Source organism: Sorex fumeus, unplaced genomic scaffold, assembly GCF_029834395.1.
Source record: "Sorex fumeus unplaced genomic scaffold, SorFum_2.1 ptg000129l, whole genome shotgun sequence".
NCBI lineage: Eukaryota > Metazoa > Chordata > Mammalia > Eulipotyphla > Soricidae > Sorex > Sorex fumeus.
In genome coordinates, this window is record NW_026606186.1 from 15,488,548 (window position 1) to 15,508,470 (window position 19,923).

Sequence of the window (19,923 nt, forward strand, 5' to 3'; positions counted from 1 at the left end):
ATTGATTTGCTCGAGCGGGACAAGTAATGTCTCCATTTTGAGACTTGTTGTTACTGTGTTTGGCATATTGAATACGTCACAGAGAGTTTGCCAGGCTTTGCCGTTAGGGCGAGATACTCTCAGTAGCTTGCCGGGCTCTCCGAGAGGGGCGGAGGAATCAAACCTGGCTCGACCGGCTGGCTGCGCGCAAGGCAAATGCCTTACCACTGTGCTATTGCTCCAGTCCTACAGTAACAACAAGTCTCACAATGTTACTGGACCCTCTCAAGCAAATCCATGAACAATGGAAGGACAGTGACAGTGATTTTAACTTCTCACCTTAACTCCCTCCATCTAAAGGAAGTCTCTGACAATAAAGGTTTCCAAGTTTTAAATTTAAAAATTAAAAAAGCAGTCATGTATTTTAAATAATGTGTTTTCAATGTAGCACTGTAGTACTGTCCTCCCATTGTTCATCGATTTGCTCGAACGGACCCAGTAATGTCTCCGTTGTGAGACTCGTTACTGTGTTTGGCATATCGAATACATCACAGGTAGCTTGCCAGGCTTTGCCGTGTGGGCGAGATACTCTCAGAGGCTTGCCGGGCTCTCTGAGAGGGATGGAGGAATTGAACCTGGGCAGACCAGGTCGGCCGCATGCAAGGCAAATGCCCTACCTGCTGTGCTATCAACAACCCTTCCTTCTATTCACTGACCGCCCCCCCCCCCCCCCACACACACACATATTCCCACCTGCGTTTAACAACCAGTCATGGTGCTTAGTGAGGGGGACTGCAGTATACAAAACATACAAGCCAATTCTTCACCAAGGCTGCTTCCCTTCCAAGTTTCCCACTTCTTGGCAGGAGAAAGGGATTCCCACTTCACAGGCTACACTCACCTTTCAAAGAAGTGGCCGTCGATGGGTGGGAACCACTCCAACATCACAGAATCAGTCATATGGCCCACGATCTGTGGGGCCAGGGCGACAGGCGCTGGCTTCCTGGAGGGCTGCCAGTTCTGGTACACCAGGTCCAGGTAACAGTGCATTCTGGCGACTTGATTGGGCGTGAAGGAGTCAGTGCAGTCGTCATCTGCAAGCGGGCAGGGGAGAGATAAGAACCTAGCAGCATGGTGGGTATGTGAGAGAACTATGACGTGTCCTGGCAGCTAGAAAGCCAACAAGCCAGCCCTTGCCAACTTGGAGCTGGCCTCTTCCAGTGTTCAGAGTTAATGGTCTGTGAACAAATTAGTGCAGTCATCACTTCTGGGGACAGGTGAGAGGGAAAGAGGAAGGGTAGGGTAGACAGAACTGAAAAAGTATTTCTGAGACTGAAGAAGGAGCAGCCCAGAGGTCATGGCCAAGGACAAGGGCAAGATTAGCTGCTATTCAGGTGCACCATATTTATCAGTTAGTAAGTCACACATATTTTTTCTTAAGTCCTTCTCTCCCTCACCTGTATTCAATATCATTCATTCACTGATTTATTTGTTGATTTGTTTCTCATTCATTCAATGGCTCCTTATTCTTCCAGATACTTCTTTCATTCATTCACTTGGCACTGGATATTTTCTGTTATGCAAACCTCCTGAGAACCTATCATATATTCTCTGCTCTATGGCAAAGGTCACAGAAAGATGAAACTTAAAGAGTTTCTGCTCCTGAGGAGACACCAGTTTGGTTATAGAGTGAAGTCAACTTGTCTGAGGACAAAGTTGTCAGTGAATCAATCTTTTCTCTGATAGTGACCCCAGATAATGGAAGTAATGGCCAGCTGGGGAAAAAGTAGTCCGATCCTCTGATGAAGGAGGGACTTCAGGCAAACCAGAAGGCATGTTCAAGAAATAGGGGTCAAAGACTGAGCAATTGCAGGAGTTAGTCCCAGGTCCACAGAGCATAATGCTCATGGTAATGAGCCAAGAGGCAGAACTAGGAACCAAACTCTGTCCTTGCTGGGAAGGAGGACAGTAGACCCTTCTACCAGGACTCACAGTGGGTCATTTATGGTGCACTCAGTATGAGACAGACATGGGATACTGGGCTTTGGAAACATTTTACTTCCTCCCTATTTTTGGATTCAATACTTAAATCTTCTTCATTTTACAAAAGGAAACTTACGTTGAGAAAGAAAAGGCAATGGTTTTAAAATTTCAGAGCAAGTGCAAGAACTGAGATTTGAATCCAGAAATCTTGACTTAAAGGTTACGCTTCTCATTAATGAGAACATAAGTATCAATGAATGAAATCTATCATATGGATAAAATATCCTGAAGGTGCTTGATGAATAGAAATTGAACTTGAGTTAGAGGTGGCTGCAATACCATCTTTTTAATGGAGGGAAGGTCACACACAGCTCAAGACTTGTGTCCCCAGGAAGAAGCTTGCCTCCCCTCTATGCTCTTTCTTTAGCTGTCCCAGGGGCACTCTTTTGGCTTGTTTTTTCAAAAACACCACTTCCCAAAGGTGTCTGCCTGGTCAGGGTTTCTGCAGCTGTGCCCCAGACCGAGTGTGAGGCTCCACAGATCTTAAAAATAAACCCACCTCTGGGAGTCCTACCGTGCAAACTCACTTGTTCTTATCCAATAGGCATAATATAAATTTGGGCAGGTACTGGGAAATTGGGCATCTTCTTGAGAATAAAGCACAGAGAAGGTACATGGGGTCAAGGAGGTTATATGCAGAATCTGTTTTTTATCCCTTAAGTAATTTTTCAGTTTCTTTTCTAACACCCGGGCAGGGCAGTTTTCAAGCATTTGGAGGGAGCAGAAGGGCTTGTTGTCCTTTAGCAAGCCTTGCACAAAAGTGATGGGTCATATCAATGTTTCTCACGTCCAAGTGCTGCCAACATATTAGAGACCAACAACTTATGACTCCTGGTGGCTAAAAGAACAGAGTCCAAACATTTCAATCTGAGAAGGGTCATATAACTGGGTATTCCTCTTTGTTTCTGTGAACTCTACTATTTATTCTTAAAGTTTTGGAAAAGCCACTTATTACATAGATATAGAAGGAAAAATTCCAAAGAAGCATGCCCAAGAGTAATGTGGGAGTAGAAAAGAACTGGTTCCAACAAGAAAGTGACTTCATGCCTCCAGTGCTTCAGTTTCTTATTTGTAAAGTGTCTATTGTGATGGGAATACAGGGGCTCATCTCAGAATGTCACTACAGGAAGTTGGTTACGAAGACCCATGGTAAATGCTCACTGCCGTATGATTGGGAATAGTGCCTGTGTGAGTACCTATGTGACTGTTTGTATGTGTGTTTGTGTATATGTGTGTTTGTGTTCTGTGGGGTTTTAGAAATTATGGAAGCTAGCAAATACAGAATATATGATATTAATTTTTATTTGATCTAGTAATATTATAGTTAGAAATTCCATAGAGACTAATGACAAACATGCAGAAAAATATGTGTAAACATGTTTTATTTTGTTTTGGGTGGCAGAGCCCATAAAGCAGTGCCCACTAGGCCTTGAGAACTCTCCTGGAGATTTTCAGACAACTGGGCCAGTGATTCAAGATGTGGGTCTTAGGACTGATGTTGCTTGAGCACTGTGGTCCTGGGGATTATCAAGGCCAACCCAGCTTACTCTGGGGCCTCAGGGCTACACAGAGATACTTGAGGGATCAGGTAGTGCTGGGACTGAACCAGGATCAGCCACATGCAAGGCATATACTTTGACCTCTGAGCTCTCCCTCCAGTCCTATTGAATGTTTTCCATCATTCTTAATGGCAAAAAAATATTAGAAAAAAACTACAACTAACAATAGAAGAGTGGCTGTGTATCTCAAGGCACAAACACAGAATAGAATACCTATTAGTCACTTCTCAAAGAAAGAAGTAGTAACACTGAACTTTCGTTCTCTCACATACAAATTGTAAATATTTAAAAACAACTTTATTGCATAGAACTGCCATGAGATTCAATGAGCTGAGAGGTCCATAAACAAAGAAGAAAACACAAATGTTTGTTCCCTATACTTTCTGATGCATTTTGAATTTTCACCTCCAAAATAAGTGAATTTTTATTTTACGAGTTAAAAATTTATTTAACCTTTACTATGTTTGCAGATTGAAAATTATTTTGAAACTACCAGATAATGTCCAGTAGGGGCACAAGCATATAGGGGAACTTGAAAACTCAAGTCTAAAAAGTGGACACTTTTGCCCAAGGAGCATCATTCAGATACTTTACTATTATCAGAATCTTGGTTGAGGTACCAAAAGGTTTCCACTAATAACGAATTCAGTTAATAAATATCTAGAGTCAGCCACTTTTGGTTTCTGCTTTCCTGGCATGTGTGGTCACTTGATTCTGGGTACCAGGGATAACAAGTCCATTTTGTTATTCTGTCCAACTCTTGTCCATAAATCAGATAGAATTCGTGGGCTTTTCACACTGTGGGAGGCTGCATTAGTCCCCAAGCTACTGAGCAGTACTCTGGGCTTGCTCATACTGAATGCATTCCTATCTGTTGCTAGGAGGCCAGCAGCTCAGTGCTCCCACTTTTCATGGATTCAAAGGTAAAATGCTGACCACTGACAGTTTAATCTACTGTAAAATAGGAAATAACACTGCCACTTGTCTCCTAAACACAGAAACCACTTAACAAGCTAACTTATGTCTAGTGCACAGACAGCTGAGTTATCTTTTATAAAAATTCCTGCTTTATCATTGTTTAAAAAATAGCAATAGATATTCATTGTAGAACATTTGGAATAAGTATCCAAAATGCCACAACAAAATAAGTGTCACCATAAACTCATTACTTAGATATAATAAATTATTATTTGGTATGTATTTATATCTGTATATACATAAACGTAGACATCTAGAGTAAATTTCTATAATCCTTATTCTCACACGCAGATGCAGTAATATACAAGTATATATAATGTATAAATAAAAATATATATCACACCTAACAAGGTACGTAAGGTTCTGCAACTATGTTCACATTTAAGAATTAACAATCCCACTAATCATCATGGAGTGAGTTAAATTATGGTACCAAGGACAGTTCCAAGTTAATAACTTGTATCTACCCTCTAGAAAGTAGATAGGTGTGCTAATTCTTAGGCATTGAAGATGTAATGACAGCTCAGAGAAAATGAACATGTCGAGGGTTAAAGGCAGGAAACACTCATTCCCCAAGAGTATAGGAACTTTCAATTTCAATACCCAAGCCCAGACTTCATATTTTGAATCACTATGCTGATCTGACATCTGACTGGACCCACCAAGTTATCACCTACAACATTTTAGGAACCACATATTGCTCTCACAGGATGCCTTATGATTTATATCAGCAATCTATTCTCTTTTTTGAAATTGTACGCAAATTTTAATTTTTTACACATATAGGTACCTTTCTCTTATGCTAGGCAAATAGTAACTGCTCGCTTGAATCATGAGGACTGCTAAGAACAGTGTTTATGATTGTTTTTAACTTTATAAACTGGTTTATTTCATAAGCCTATATTTCTGAGGGTGGGACTCTTGGGTCAAGAAGTATGTACCCTGACTCACAGAAAAGTGGTAACAAGAATTTTACTCCTATAGACTGGAGAAAGAGGGTGATCTTGATGACTTCTCATGAACAATTATTTTCAAAAAAGCAGAACCCATAATGCAGCTGATGTAGTACTATTTGCTGGTGCTGACATATTCTTGTCCCTATTATATGTTTGATGATGCTTTTAAGACCATTTCCACATAGCCAGGATGAAAAAGGAAGCCTTATTATTAATTAAGGACACAATATTCTTAAGTAAAAAAGGATTGTCTTGTTTCAGTTGTGTGAGGCTGGGCAAGTTACTTCAGCTTTCTACACATTTGCAAAATGATGATAATCTACTGTATTAAGTTGTTTTAAGAATGAGGCCATCTGGAGGATCATCCTTGAGAGAAACTCAAAAAGTGTTTCACAAGGGTCCATCATATCATGAACTCTCAACAATTACTATAGGTCAGTGTTGAGAAATATGGTAGCCACTGGTCATGAGTGGCTACTTTGATTTGAATGAATTAACATGATTTAGGGTAATTATCATATTAATTCTGATAAATCATGTTATCCAAAGTCATGATAAGATAATTCAGCCTTCTATCTCATTACTTTTATTCTGAGACCATGATACTCACATATGACTAATGGCTACCATACTGGACATGAAGAAGAACAAGTCCATCTTTGCAGAAAGTTCTCTTGGACAGCACTGCACTGCACTCCAACTTGGGTATTGAAGATGTAACAGTATCTCAATGATGAGACTCAAGTGAGAGGCACCCAGGAAGAAAGCCATTGCCTGGGGAATGTCTCTAACTTCTTGCTTTAACTGCAGAGATCCAGTGCATGACTCTCCCCAGCCCTGAGAACCCGACCCTGGTCTGTATTTTGAATTTCATCCAGCTGCTTTTGTCACCTCATCTATCAGAGATCCTAAGGAAAACAAACATTTCAAAGCTCGTGGTCGCCTTGAATATGCTTTTGCGGGTTTAAGTTTGTTATGGTAGCTCAGTGAATTAGTTCTGCTTTTAATGGGTCACTGAGCTTAGGGGTTCCTTTAAAAAACATCAGTAAATCAATCACTCTTTAGATCTGTACAGGGGAACACACACACACAAATTTTTGGTTTATGGGGGTCTAGTAGCTAGTCACAGTTCCTAGGCTCCTAAGAGGCCTGCAAATTTCCAAAATCATGTTATTGTTTATTTTTCATGTATGTTGAGCTGGCCAAGAAAAGGTGCTATAGAAATGGAACGTAAGCAAGGCTGTGTGAGAGGACAGGGTACCGGATGAGAAACATCGACTTTGCTGGGAATGGGGGAACAGTGGGAATCTGCATTTGAGAAAATGCCCAGCACTCTGGTTCCTTTTAGAAATCTCAAACCTAAAGACGCTTTACAATGCTAGAAGTGTCTATTATTAACCCCTAAGAAACATCAAATTTGGACTGTATGTGCTTTCAACTAGAGATATTTCCAGAGACCATGATCCAGTGAAAAGCAAAAAAAGTCCAGTAGGAATCATCTCAATTCTGAATGTTAGGGATGAAATCTTCTCTTCAAATGCAACCTTAGGCAAAACCTTAGCAAAAATTAAATGAAAAAGAACAGGAAGAGAGTCCTAGAGGTCCAAGGAGAGAAGCTGCTCAGTCATTTCTACAAACCTGTTCAGGGTCACCCTCTGAGGCATCTTTGCAGAACACAGGTCAAAGCCAACCAGGTTATTCCACTTTTCATGCCCCTGTTCTGTCTCTTTCAAGAGTGGCACCAAAGTATAAGAGAATAAAGGGTTAGGATTACTTGTGTGCCCTGGATATAATGACTTCAGTAAGTATCAGTCTTGTCATTGTAAAATGAAGATAATTTTAACCCTATAGATTGTGAGATTAAATGAAATGGGGGTAGTTAAGTCTTTTACAATCCACAAAAATTTATTACAAATAGAAAATACTGTAATTGAATAGAATCTATTTCATATTACTGTTACAAGAGGCTGTAGTTACTCCTTCCCTGTCTGTCTCTTTCCTTTCCATTTTTTCTTCTTCCCCCCTTCTCTTCCAAAAAACATTTATTAATTACCAGGCTAGTGTCTAGCTCTGAGTACATAGTTATGTGTTAGGGAAAATCTTTGCCTCTATATAACTTGCTAGTTCTACTCCAGAAGACATTTCAATGGGATATGGAACAGCTTTTGAAAATTTTGTTGTGTTTTATTTTGTTTCGGGTGGCACCCTGGCAATGCTAAAGTGCTACTCTGTATTTAGGGATTGCTCCTGTGGTGTTTAGGGGACCTTGTGGTTCTAGGAATCAAGCAGATCCTTCCAAGTTACAAATCATGTACTCATTCCACAGAGCTATCTCTTCAGGTCCATAGATTTTGATGCGGGGTTAACGTGTGATTTTTCAAAGCTTATTTTATGCTTTTTATTTTCTAGCTTGAAGGAACAACAATTCAGAGGTATCACCACTCTTGAAGGCACATCTTGTTCCAAATTACCAATGACGTACAGGCTCAAAGTGGTCTTTCTAATGCTAAAATCCTTAATTCTAGGACATCCTAGAATTTCAAGAATGAATCCTTAAACTGAGCATATAGAAAAGGAATTGATAGACCCTATGCAACATACCTGACCTTACATAATAGTTTTGTATTGGCAAAGGCAAAGCATTTATGTGTGTGTTTGTGTGTATGTGTGTGTGTTTTATCTTCAGAAGGGGACTAGCAGTAGTGTATGTGTGTGTGTGTGTGTGTGTGTGTGTTTTATCATCAGAAAGGGGCTAGCAGTAGAGAAAAATATAAGGATTTCATGTTGTTGTTGTTTTTTTAAACAAAACAAAACAAACCTTGGTATGCTCCCACTTAGAAAATTTAAGTTGCAAATCTAGGAGGCCTCTTAAAGATAAATCTAAAGATTCCACTGTCTTGGGAAAAGTGAGATCCAAAGAGGGAATGGGATAGACCCAAAGAGATTAGGCTACCTACTAGCAGTTAGGTTTTTCTATCCAGCTTTCTGGATTTCTGGTCCTAGACAGTTTCCTAAAGCCAGCTTCTATTTGTTCAGGTTGACAAACTACTGGGATGAAGACAACTTAGAAAAGACAAACAGCTAGTTCCAGGTTACTCTAAAACTGATTTGAAGTGACATGTGACAGATATCCAGCCCATGATATTGCAGAGCACAGGGTCCTACCTGCATAGCTCATGAAGTTGTTGTAAGGCGTATCAAAGAAGCTTTGAAAGCCACAGGTGTCATTCCCTGGCCCGGGGTCACCGCAGAATTTGTGTTTGGGGGCAGGGTTGGTATCACTGCAGAGGTCTCCAGTCTCAAGGGAAGGCTCTGTCTCCATACAGGGATCGCTGCAAGACTGGATTTCTGAGATGCCACGGAAGATGTGATAGAGGCCCAAGCTGTGACCAATTTCATGGATCATGGTATGGGTGTGTCCAGGAGTGCCATAAAATGATGGATTTAAGACAATGCCACCTGCAAGAGGGAAATTCAGAGCATTAGGCAAGCTGAGCACTGGGCTTTCTGCACCAAACCAATCAACTGGGTGCTATCCAAAGTAACCACAATCTTCTCCACCCTTCTATTCCACTGTCCTGAGGGCTGTTACAACTTGTGACATGACTCATTGATTGAGTAGAAAGGAATCTCTAAAGTCATTTTATGTAACCCCTTCATTTTGAAGATGAAAACATCAATGCCTAAAGAAGTTACTTACCCAAGGCAATTCAAAACACTTAAAAGAAGAGGTATGACTAGAATTCGAGGACGTTATTTGGCTGGCAAATATTTCTGCTGCACCCTTTTACTTAAACACTAAGTCATGCCCTAGTTTACATATACTCCAGGTACTCTTAGCTAAATAAAGCCCTCAGGGTCAGATACCTTAGTATCTAATTCTCATTTTGCCTCTACTAATTCTGTGACATTGAGCTGGAAAATCAGTATCTCAGAATCCCATCGGTTCATCTTTATCCTCTATGAGTACTCTGGTGAAAGTTGGTGCCAAATTGTGCTCAACTTTATAACTTATAACACTAGTCAATGCTTTGGGGGCGTTTTAATATATAAATATAAATATAAAACATTAACAGGCACTGGTGGAGGTATGGGTACTCAATCATTGTATGACTGAAATGTAAGCAGGAAAGTTTGTAAGTCTATATAACTGTACTTCATGGTGATTCATTAAAAAATAAAAATAAAATAAAAATAAATATAAAACATTATGAATATCCATATAATGTATACATTATGAAAATATGCATGTACATTTACAAATATTTATAGTATAAATATATTAATATAAAATTTTTTGAGCCTTCTATGAGTATCACAATAATCTCACAACACAATGAAAGAGATCCTGATTCACAGAAAAGTCTAAGATCGAGTTGGTTAAGTATAGAACTGGAATTACTATTATGATTATTATTGCAGTAACATGGCTTATAATAGTGTCAATTTTGATGTTCTGGTGTACAACCTTACTACATCATACCCATCACCAAGGTGCCGATATCCTTCCACTTCTTTCCTAGGTTTCTTCTAGTTTACCCCTTTCCTCTTCAACCCCCAAATGATAATGTCAACTCTGCTGTCAGAGTCCATAGGTTTGTATTACTGGACAATTTTTATTTGAAGCTGGAATTTGAACTCAATATCCTTGGGTTCCAAATCCAGGGCCCTTACTTTGAGTTCTACAGCTCACACCTACCACAGGGTTTTGGAGTATGGCATCTCCATAAATGTATGCAGACTATTTGTTGACTGCTGACACAACTAAAAATGTATGGTGAGGTGTAATCACATGAAAGCAGCTAGAGTAGACCTGACATACAACAATTGTCTTACTGTCTAACTACTTGGCTCTTCAAGTGTGACTTAACAACTAGTAATGTATCACTCACAAGGTTATAAGAAATGCAAAATCTCTGCCCTTAACCACAGACCCACAGACCCAGAGTCTGGACTTTAACAAGCACTCCTGATGAACTGTGTGTGAAATCTGGTCTGAGATACAATGGTCTTAAAAGATCCAATATTGTGACCAGAGAGATAGTGCAGTGGGGAGGGTGTTGGCCTTTCATGTGGTCAACCCAGGTTTGATCCCTGGCATCCACATTGTCCCCTAAGCACAGCCAGAAGTGATTCCTGAGCACATAGTCAGGAGTAACCCCTGAGCATTGCCAGGTGTGATCTAAAATGGAAAAAAAAAAGATCCAACATTGCTTCTCCTAGAGAGACAGATGGGAAAATCTTGGTGGAATCAGAGGACACTATAGTTCTGTGCTCACTGGAGCTGTAAATAAAGGTTAACAGAGAAATAGTTAACATCCATACATGTGTAAAACAAACCTAGAGTGTGAGTCTGAGCACCTTGCAAGTAGTGACTTTTAGTGTGAATCAAAGCTTTAACCAAGAAAAATAAGGAGGCAGGGCCCTCCTGATTTGTACTGGCAAGTCCAGAATAGGCATTGGGAGAGTTCTATCTTGGAATGAATCTCCAGAAGGGTTAGCTGGCTCAGTCATGGGGCTCATGAACTCTATTAATTCTGAACTGCTCAGAGCCTTCTAGCACCAAGATAAAGATGTGTGAGAGAGTGTGTTTGCATGTGTTTGTATGCGTATGAGTGGGTACATACAGAGGCAAAGAGGAAGAGAAATTAAGATAGGAAATCTCTCTCAATTATTTTCTGTCAATCATGATAGAAATATAATCTCCTCCTCACCCAAGGCTTTTTATCCTGGGATCTTGCCATAACAGCACAAAAAGTGTTTTTTTTTAAAGGACGTATATGTGTATATAGATATAGTTCATTTTTAAATAAATATGCACATATTCATAAATAGGCTTCAAGTAAATTAGGCATAATTGAAACTACTGCAGAGGAATTGTTCATAATCAACATATCTCAGGATAAGGAGGCACCAGAGTGGGAGGCAGCTAGAATAAGGCTGACCTGAGTTACAATCTACGCAACAATTCAGTCACATACAGCTGCATGATCTTGGGCAAGTGATTTTGCATCTCTGCTTAGCTCTACATTAAACATCATCATTTATTGTCACTGATTCTCTGGTTCTCTATGAAGCTTCAACACTGACAGGGAGCAAGAATCCATGGGCTGTCTAGAAATACTGACAAGACTATTGAATTAATGTTCAGATCATCCCTGTATATTTTACATCATCCTCTCCAAATCTGTCTTTTTCCACAGAGCAACAACACAGAGCTTGAGTTTCATTTCATCGCTCCTCTTAAAAGGTAAAATAGCTTGAGCCTGACATCATCCTGAAATACTATAACATGTGATGAATTTATAGCCTCTGTATTCCTGGTCCTGAGCCAGGCTATGAAATTCATGGAATTATCAGGGGCATATTTTCTCCAACTTCAGAAGTCTGCTGTTCAAGCCTGCTTGGACTCTATCATGGCCTTTCAGATGCTTTTCTAATAAGATAGCATTTTTGTGCTAAGAGTCTTGCCTTTAATCAGCTAATTTAAAAACACTAGAAATTTATACTTGGGAAAGAAAGATACTTACCTAAGGACATACTGCCAAATTAAATTGCTACTAAGAACATCTATGTATCTGGCTCTGGGCTTCCACGGTTCCCATACATCACATGTGGCATGTGATATCACATACAAGAGATGTGACAGGGTGATCCTCTTCATGTTGGCCCAAGATATGCATTATTTTTTGCCCAACCCCAATCTATTTGTTAGTCTGCGCTGTCTACTCATCTATCAGCTATCTCAGGATTTCTCAACTTTAGCATTATTCGGGTTTTAGATTGGACAACTATTATGGACATTATAAAAGATTCAGGGGCTAAAGTGATAGCACAGTGGGTAGGGCATTTGCCTTGCACACAGCTGACCTGGGTTTGATCCCTGGCATCCCATATGGTCCCCTGAGCACTGCCAGGAGTAATTCCTGAGTGCAAAGCCAGGAGTAACCCCTGAGCATTGCTGAGTGTGACCCAAAAAGGAAAATAAAAAAATTAATAAACTGGGTGTGACTCAGAAACAAAAATAAATAAATATATAAAATTTAAAAAAGATTCAGCCACATCAATAACCTCTACTATTTGATACCAGTAAATATTCTCCCATTTGAAATAATGAAAACATCTCTCTAAATATTGACAAATGTTTCCTAGAGGATAAAATCTCCCTAGCTAATAACCACTAGACTATTAGACTACCTCTACTTTAATCTACCTGTACACACACACACACAAACACACACACACACACACACACACGGTGGTTTCATTTTCTTCAAAAACAATTGAGGAATAAGAGCAGTCTGGGAGGAGTTCAGACCAACTTCATTAACTTGAAGTAACAGAGTCTTTCTTATTTTACATGCTAAAGATTGAAAGTAGTTCATGATTTTTGGTATATTTTTGGTATATCTCTGGAGACAAGGCAGGCCTGAGAAAACTCCCACCACAGTCACTGCAGAGTCCTACTATTCTCAGACGTTCATCAGGCTCCATTCTTTTAAGTAATCAAGGGGAGAATGGTTTAATAACTATAGCATCTTTACTCATGGAATATTATGTGACTATTAAAATTATCATCTTATGAGAGATGAAAATCACCCAGAGAGAAACTCTTTTCTTATGATGTTAAGTGGAAAGTTTTGGTTGGAACATAATCACAAATACCATTGCAACACACACAAAAATGTAGATAGCATAATATTAAATTTAAAAAGAAGATAAAATTGCATCTATGCTATAATTTCAAATATGCAGTTCAAAATGAATGTCTACACATATATGTCTACTGGAAGAAAGTATGAAAAGAATCAAAATTAAAGAACTACAATGTTTACTTACAGGACCTGGTTCAGAAACCATTGTCATTTCTGACTTTTGGTGATTGGTTTGTATAAACATGTGCCTTGTTTATGAATATTCACAATTTGTATGTAAGAAGAATTCTTGGTATTGTTGGTGGGTGGAACATGAAGGAACATGGAGTTCTTACAAACTGACTTTCTCTTGATTTCTTGGTGTCTTTCAAGCCAACCCATAATTGGCTATGCCAGCACAATGTGGTTACCAGGCTGAGAAAATATTTGCATGAATGAAGAGGTATGGGACATGAGAAGAAAGCAGTAAGTACAAAGAGTTGGATACTTAAAATTCAAACATGAATTGGAAATGAGATAAGGATTTAGAAGGAGTTTTATAAATTAAAAACTGATAGATTGCTAGCCACTACTACTACCAGAATCACAATAACATACATCATCATAACCATCATCACCATCACTAATAAACCTGTTTCTGTGAACATAGTGTTTCTTCCCACAGAAAGTCCTAGTTCTTACCCAAGTGCATTAGGGCTTCTTTGTCCCAAGGCCACGTTGCAACTCCTGCCAATTCCTCTTCTGATGAGTTTGCAAAGAAGATGTTGAGATGTGTTGATCCATCCAATCTAAGAATGTTCTTCAACTCATTAACATCCAAGTATGCTCTGTAATAGAAAAAAAAATTTTAAACCCTTGGTGGTTACCATATTCTTAAAATGATATTATTAAAATAATAGGTACTTCTCAATTACAATTCAACTATGTGCCAGGCAAATTGCTCATCAGTTTATAATTATTACTGTATCTATGCACCTAATAATAAAAAGACCAATTTGGAAGAAGATCTTGTTTTATAGATAAGACAACTAAATCCTTGTGAGTTTGAGAGACTTTCCAAAGTTTCCCAGCCTACAGATAGTTTAATTTAGAATTTACATGAATCTAAAACCAAATTTTATATCGCTGGTCCAGAGAGATAGTACAGCAGATAGGGCATTTGCCTAGCACACAGATGACCTGAGTTAATGCCCAGCAGTTCCCTAAGCACCATCAGAAGCAATTCTGGAGGAATCAGGAATTGAGCCCTAAGCAATACCTGATGTGTCTCCCCTAAAATATTTTAGCACCACCAGTTATGGCCCCCCAAAATCAGTTTCCCCAAGGACTATATTGACTTGATGACAGGGCCACATTATGTTGGCATAAATTAAGAACACACACCGAAAAATAAATAGCCTGTGTTCTACTATTAGTTTCTTCTTTACCTCTCCTTTACATTTTCTGCAGACCCTGGGCTATTTGGGGTAAGGACACCCAGAAGTGCTGAGGGAACATTAGTGCTGGGTATCAAATCCTGGGCTTCCACACGCAAAAGTTATATATCATCTCTTTAAGTAATATCCACAGTCCTGGAGGTCTACTTTATCTCGCTAACAACTTTGAAAGATAAGTAGCATGTGCTTGAGGTTATTTAAAAACTTGCAGAACTGGGTTTCAAATTCAATTCTGTGTATCTTATAAACGTATATACTTTTTCAGTACACCATCATAAACCTTCCCATAAATTATTCTCCATTTTGTATGAACGTTCTTATCTGCAAAATACACTAGAGAAAGATTTTATTTGAGGTAACTGCCATTGTAGACTGACATGACTAAAAAGTGCATGAATACCCCATGTTACTATTTTCAGCTTACATGTAAGGAGCAAGCACATGTTGAGAAAAACGTCTTTTGACAAAATCTGGGACATCATAGATACTCAATAAATAATAATGTAGAGACCAAGCAGTAATACAGTGGGTAGGGCTCTTGCCTTGTACACAGCAGACCTGGGTTTGATCCTGGCATCCCATATGGTCCCCTGGGCACCACCAAGAGTAATTCATGAGTGTTTCAATGTCTCACACTCAAAATACAGAAAAGAACCTTGCTCCTTCTTATGCTTCCCAAATATGCCATTTTTGACCACCATCATGGACTTTAGGGACCTTGTGATAACCATTCCATGGGTAGGGTAAGAAATGAAACAATGGACAAATTTAAAAAATGACTAAACCAGCAGACAGCTTGATGTTGTACATATGACTCTATATGAATAATTATAATTAAATGTTTGTGGGACCATTCTATGTGACCAGGCTTCACATGGCTCATCTCCTTTAATCTTCTAAAGAACACCAAGGTATATGTCTTATCATCTCCATTTTCCAGAGAGGTAAGCAGAGGTTTAAATAAGTTTCAGAATTTGTTAAATTCACCCAACTAGTTAGAAGTGTTTTTCCTTTTATATAATGCCATTTCTATATAGCGGTTCTGCCCCCATCTAGTAGAGCATATAATGATGCCTCCATTCTCTTTCCCTCCTGGGGTCATAGAATGAGTTCCTCTTATCTAAAGAATAAAATACAAGTTGAAATGTATGATATTCCAATTCATGACCTAAAAGATACTGCCTCCCCTTTCAGTCTCCTGTCTCTCTTGAGTTTCCCACTTTGTATTGCCAATATCCACTAGGATGCCTTATTTTTCATCATATCGCTCCCTATGTCAATATGGAACTCTGGAACTCAGGGATTTAGGGGATGAGGAAATCATGAAAACCTGAATACCTGATATTATGGGAGGAAGAAAGCTGGATTGTGGGAAGGGACATTGAAAAACCTCAGGTTCATCTAGGTTTAACTAATTTTTTTAAACCTTATAAAGCACAGATATTGATCCCAAATCTTCTTTGGATAAGTTAAAATTTTTTAATCACCCAAATCTTTCAATGTTTTTCCCCAAGATCCCACCTTCAGCCTTTAAGACTGGAAGTATCATACATAATTTGATCAGTCTGGTCTATGATTAGAGAAGAAAAGAAAAAAGGCAACACTGATTAAGCTCCTGCATATGTTGTCACATTTCCATGCAATATTGCAGCCATGCAGCAGATAACTACATGTATCAGGTAAGACTTCATTTTCAAGCCCCAGGGTCCAGAGTTTGAATCTAGTTATTCCTCTAGGTATTGGGGTCACTCCAATCAATTTAGTTAACATTTTGTGTCCAGTTTCTTCATACACAAAGCTAAATATTGATACTTTCTGCATGGAACTGTTCAGAATATTTGGGATATTAAGTCTAAAAACCTTACAATAATAGTTGGCATGAGTAGCACTGTAGCACTGTCCTCCTGTTGTTCATCGATTTGCTCAAGCGGGCCCAGTAACATTGTGAGACTTGTCATTATTGTGTTTGGCATATCAAATATATCATGGTAGCTTGCTAGGCTCTGCCGTGCGGAGTTGGCATGAGTGAAACCTCAAAAATATTTAAATATTCTTATTATTTATCTCCATTTTATAGATGAATAAATGGGGATGGTGAGATTGCATTGTATAAGTAATAACAGGGTCAAGTGCAAATCTAGCTGTGGCCAACACTTCTCACCACCTCACTTTTACTAACTCTATGAGCTTGGAAGGAGTACAAAAGCATAAAGAAGCCCAGAATTTCTTTGAGCAGCACTTTCCACAAAAAAGGGCCATGGCTTCAAACTCTGCTCAGAAGCCTATATGTGGCAAAAGTTTATCATCGATTAGTTAACTGATTGGCCTCTCCCTCAGGTGGACGAAACTGTAAGGGGGCATGGCTTGGTGAGTCGTGTGTGGGATGGATTCCAGCCCTACCCACCTTACGCTGGCCATTCTGCTCTATTGCCACCACACTCTGATCAGCCTGTAGCTCAACATCCCCGTCTACTTAATTAGTATGTGAACTAAAGGAAGTTTTCCCAGTCACAGTCTATGTGCAGTTTGCTGCACAAGAAGGAGATGGAATTTTCAAGGAAAAGAGATTCCAAGTCAAATGGGCTTGGGATATGCTCTGTTTAGTGATCAAAAACACAATTTTTTTTAATTGCAAGAATTTTCAGGGCCTCCAATATGTGAAATGGGGTCAAAGCATGAATACATGAATACATGAAGTAGTTCTCCAAAATATATTTGACTATAGTACATTCCCCCCACACACCATTCCTGCCTTTGTCAAAGACTAAATAACAGCACAACCAATATAATTTGGAAAATGGTCAATTAAGTTGCAAAGCTGCTCCAAACTTAGATCTTCTTCCCACACTGCCTCTCAGGAGAGGTATCTCTCTGTCTGTTTTCTTTCCCTGCTGCAGAGCCCATGCACCTGGATTCTACTAGGAAGGTTGCTAGTCCCTGGAATGTCGGTTTCAGGGGCCCCAGTCCCAGAGTGCCAAGGCACCCAGACTTTACCTCTCTGCCAGAATTGCATTTCAAAGCCATGAGAACAGTTCTGGAGGGAGATCAAAGCTCTCTTAACTCAACTGTCATTAGAATATTTTCTTTATGCATCTCTCTCACTGGTGAGTGCCAACAACATATTTCCTAAATGCACTGGCCTAAGATGGTACAAGTCTGTAATAATCTCAATGAGAGGGCTGTCAGGGCCTGTTTTATTGGAAGAGAAGCAAATGGAAACTACATTCAAAATACAGAACAACAATAACAACAAATCCCTTAAATGAAATCATGGGAGGCTCAGATTTTTCAGACTCTAGAAGCATGATCCAAGGGCTCGCTGAGTTGAAGGAGGGTAGGTCAGAGGTCAGGCTCACAGCGAAGTCAGATAAGACTGGCCTATCCTTGGGGGCCAGAGCAATAGCACAGCAGGTAGGGCACTTGCTTTGCATGCAGCTGAGCCAGGTTCAATCCCTGGCATCCCATATGGTGCCACAAGCACTGCCAGGAGTAATTCCTTAGCACTCTGTGTAGCCAAAAAAAAAAAAAAAAAAACCTGGCCTGTTCAGGAATCTATTTTCACTCAGTGAAAAATAGAGAATGCGGGGGGGGGGGGGATGGAGGGGTGGCTGGACAAGTGGAATGTTTAACTCCCCCTCCCTAGTTTCTCTGTGATGTGGGTTAGTTTTAAGATGGTGCCCAATCTCTTAATTTATGAAGATATACCATGGCCGAGAGTGGATTATATCCCAAGGAGAGGTTGGGAACAAATATTTGAGGCTTAAGGAACAAAGTAGTAGAGCACTAAAGAAAAAAAAACCCTCTTAAATGAGACTGGGAATCAGAGCTTCCCTTTTCTACCAAGAGGTCCTATGGGGAAGTGATTTGATCTTTCAGAACTTCTCTGTAGAATAGGAATAAGACATTCAACCCAATAAAAGGAATATAAAACCTCCATAAGGTAATGCATGAGAAAGTGTCAGAAGAGTTCCACACATGCAAAAAAAGAAAAAAATGAAGATGAATTCTTATTGAGCTTGCCACAGAGCTAGTTGGGGTAAGAAAACTTTTTTTTTTTTTTGCCAAGGAACATTTGGATTTTTAAAGCATCACTGTGGGCCATACCCGAGACATATTCATGTCCAGGTCTGTTCTATTACTGATCATGGCCAGACTACACGATTTCATGGGTGTTACATGGTCGATGGATTGAACAGCCCTCACCCCAGAAGAAACTGGCCTCTACTCCCAATATCTGTGGCTTCTTTTATCAGGGAACCCTGCTTCCCATCACTTCTCTTCTTCAAGGCATTTCTATTCTTCACAGGCACTTACCCTGTTTCTACCACTCAAGGGACAAGTCCTGAAATATATACCTATTTCCAAATTCTGATTGCAGCCTGTCATTCCCAAAGAGGATCACAAGTCCATGAACCACTATTCCATTTTCAGAACACACTGGACCATTTGAAAGTGATTATCAGATAGAAAGATCAAAGTCACCCCAGGCAAGTCATTAAAGCAAGATAAATCTCCGAATGTTTATTGCATCCATATCCTTGTTCCAAATAACAAGCTTTCTCCAAGCTGTGACCAGTTCTAAAACCTGCATTTTGTACTTTATCCCAAGGGTGCTGATGATCTGCACTTGATTTCCTGCTTAGTTTCATTGTCAGAAATGCCTAAATCTGCCTCTCTTGTCTGTGAGAGGAGGGGGGAAATGTATTTGAACAGTTTATTAAGTTCTCAAAATCCTGAGTGATTGGTTTTCCAAATAATAGTTTTTACATCAAAACTTGACACAGAGTCTGAGAAAAAATATAACTGCACCAAGATAAACTGAAAATGGATCACTCCTTCATTTTTAAATGTTTTTCTTTTAAAATGTTTTCTGCCTGCCTCCCTTCATTCTTTCCTCTCTCCCTCTGAACCACTTATTCCACCTTTTACATTCAGTCCCAACATTTAACAGAACTCCATCACAGACAAGGTTTAATCTAGAAACTATGCAGACAATTAGTATGCATAGTAGGAGATATCCTTCTCACTATCAAATAGTAAGGAATTTGATTGAGGAAACAAGATAAATTACAGATGATCACAGCATAATGTGATATTACTAATAAGCCTACCATCAGGGTAGCTGATTACTCACTAGCACCGTTGAAGTACTTTAGGGAGTTATCTTTTTTAAAGTTTGTCAAAAACCTTATGTGTTAAATTTGTACATCAGTAGTTTATAGGTGAGAAACAGAAGCTCAATAAGGTGATACCAAAATTCTCCTTCCACTAACAAGTGTGGAATGCAGCCCCTAATCTGTTAGTGCTACAAATCAAA

The 19,923-nt window shown here is 39.4% G+C and overlaps 1 protein-coding gene across 1 annotated transcript in view; it reads right to left on the reverse strand.

The window, feature by feature from the left end:
• PAPPA (pappalysin 1) overlaps positions 1–19,923 on the reverse strand; it is a 263,826-nt gene that overhangs the window by 194,905 nt on the left and 48,998 nt on the right. Inside the window, exons 3-5 of the mRNA XM_056138647.1 lie at positions 13,852–13,997; positions 8,681–8,974; positions 881–1,073 (exon numbers count right to left, since the gene is read on the reverse strand). Of these exons, the coding sequence (XP_055994622.1) occupies positions 881–1,073; positions 8,681–8,974; positions 13,852–13,997 (633 nt within the window). The remainder of the gene's footprint in view (positions 1–880; positions 1,074–8,680; positions 8,975–13,851; positions 13,998–19,923) is intronic.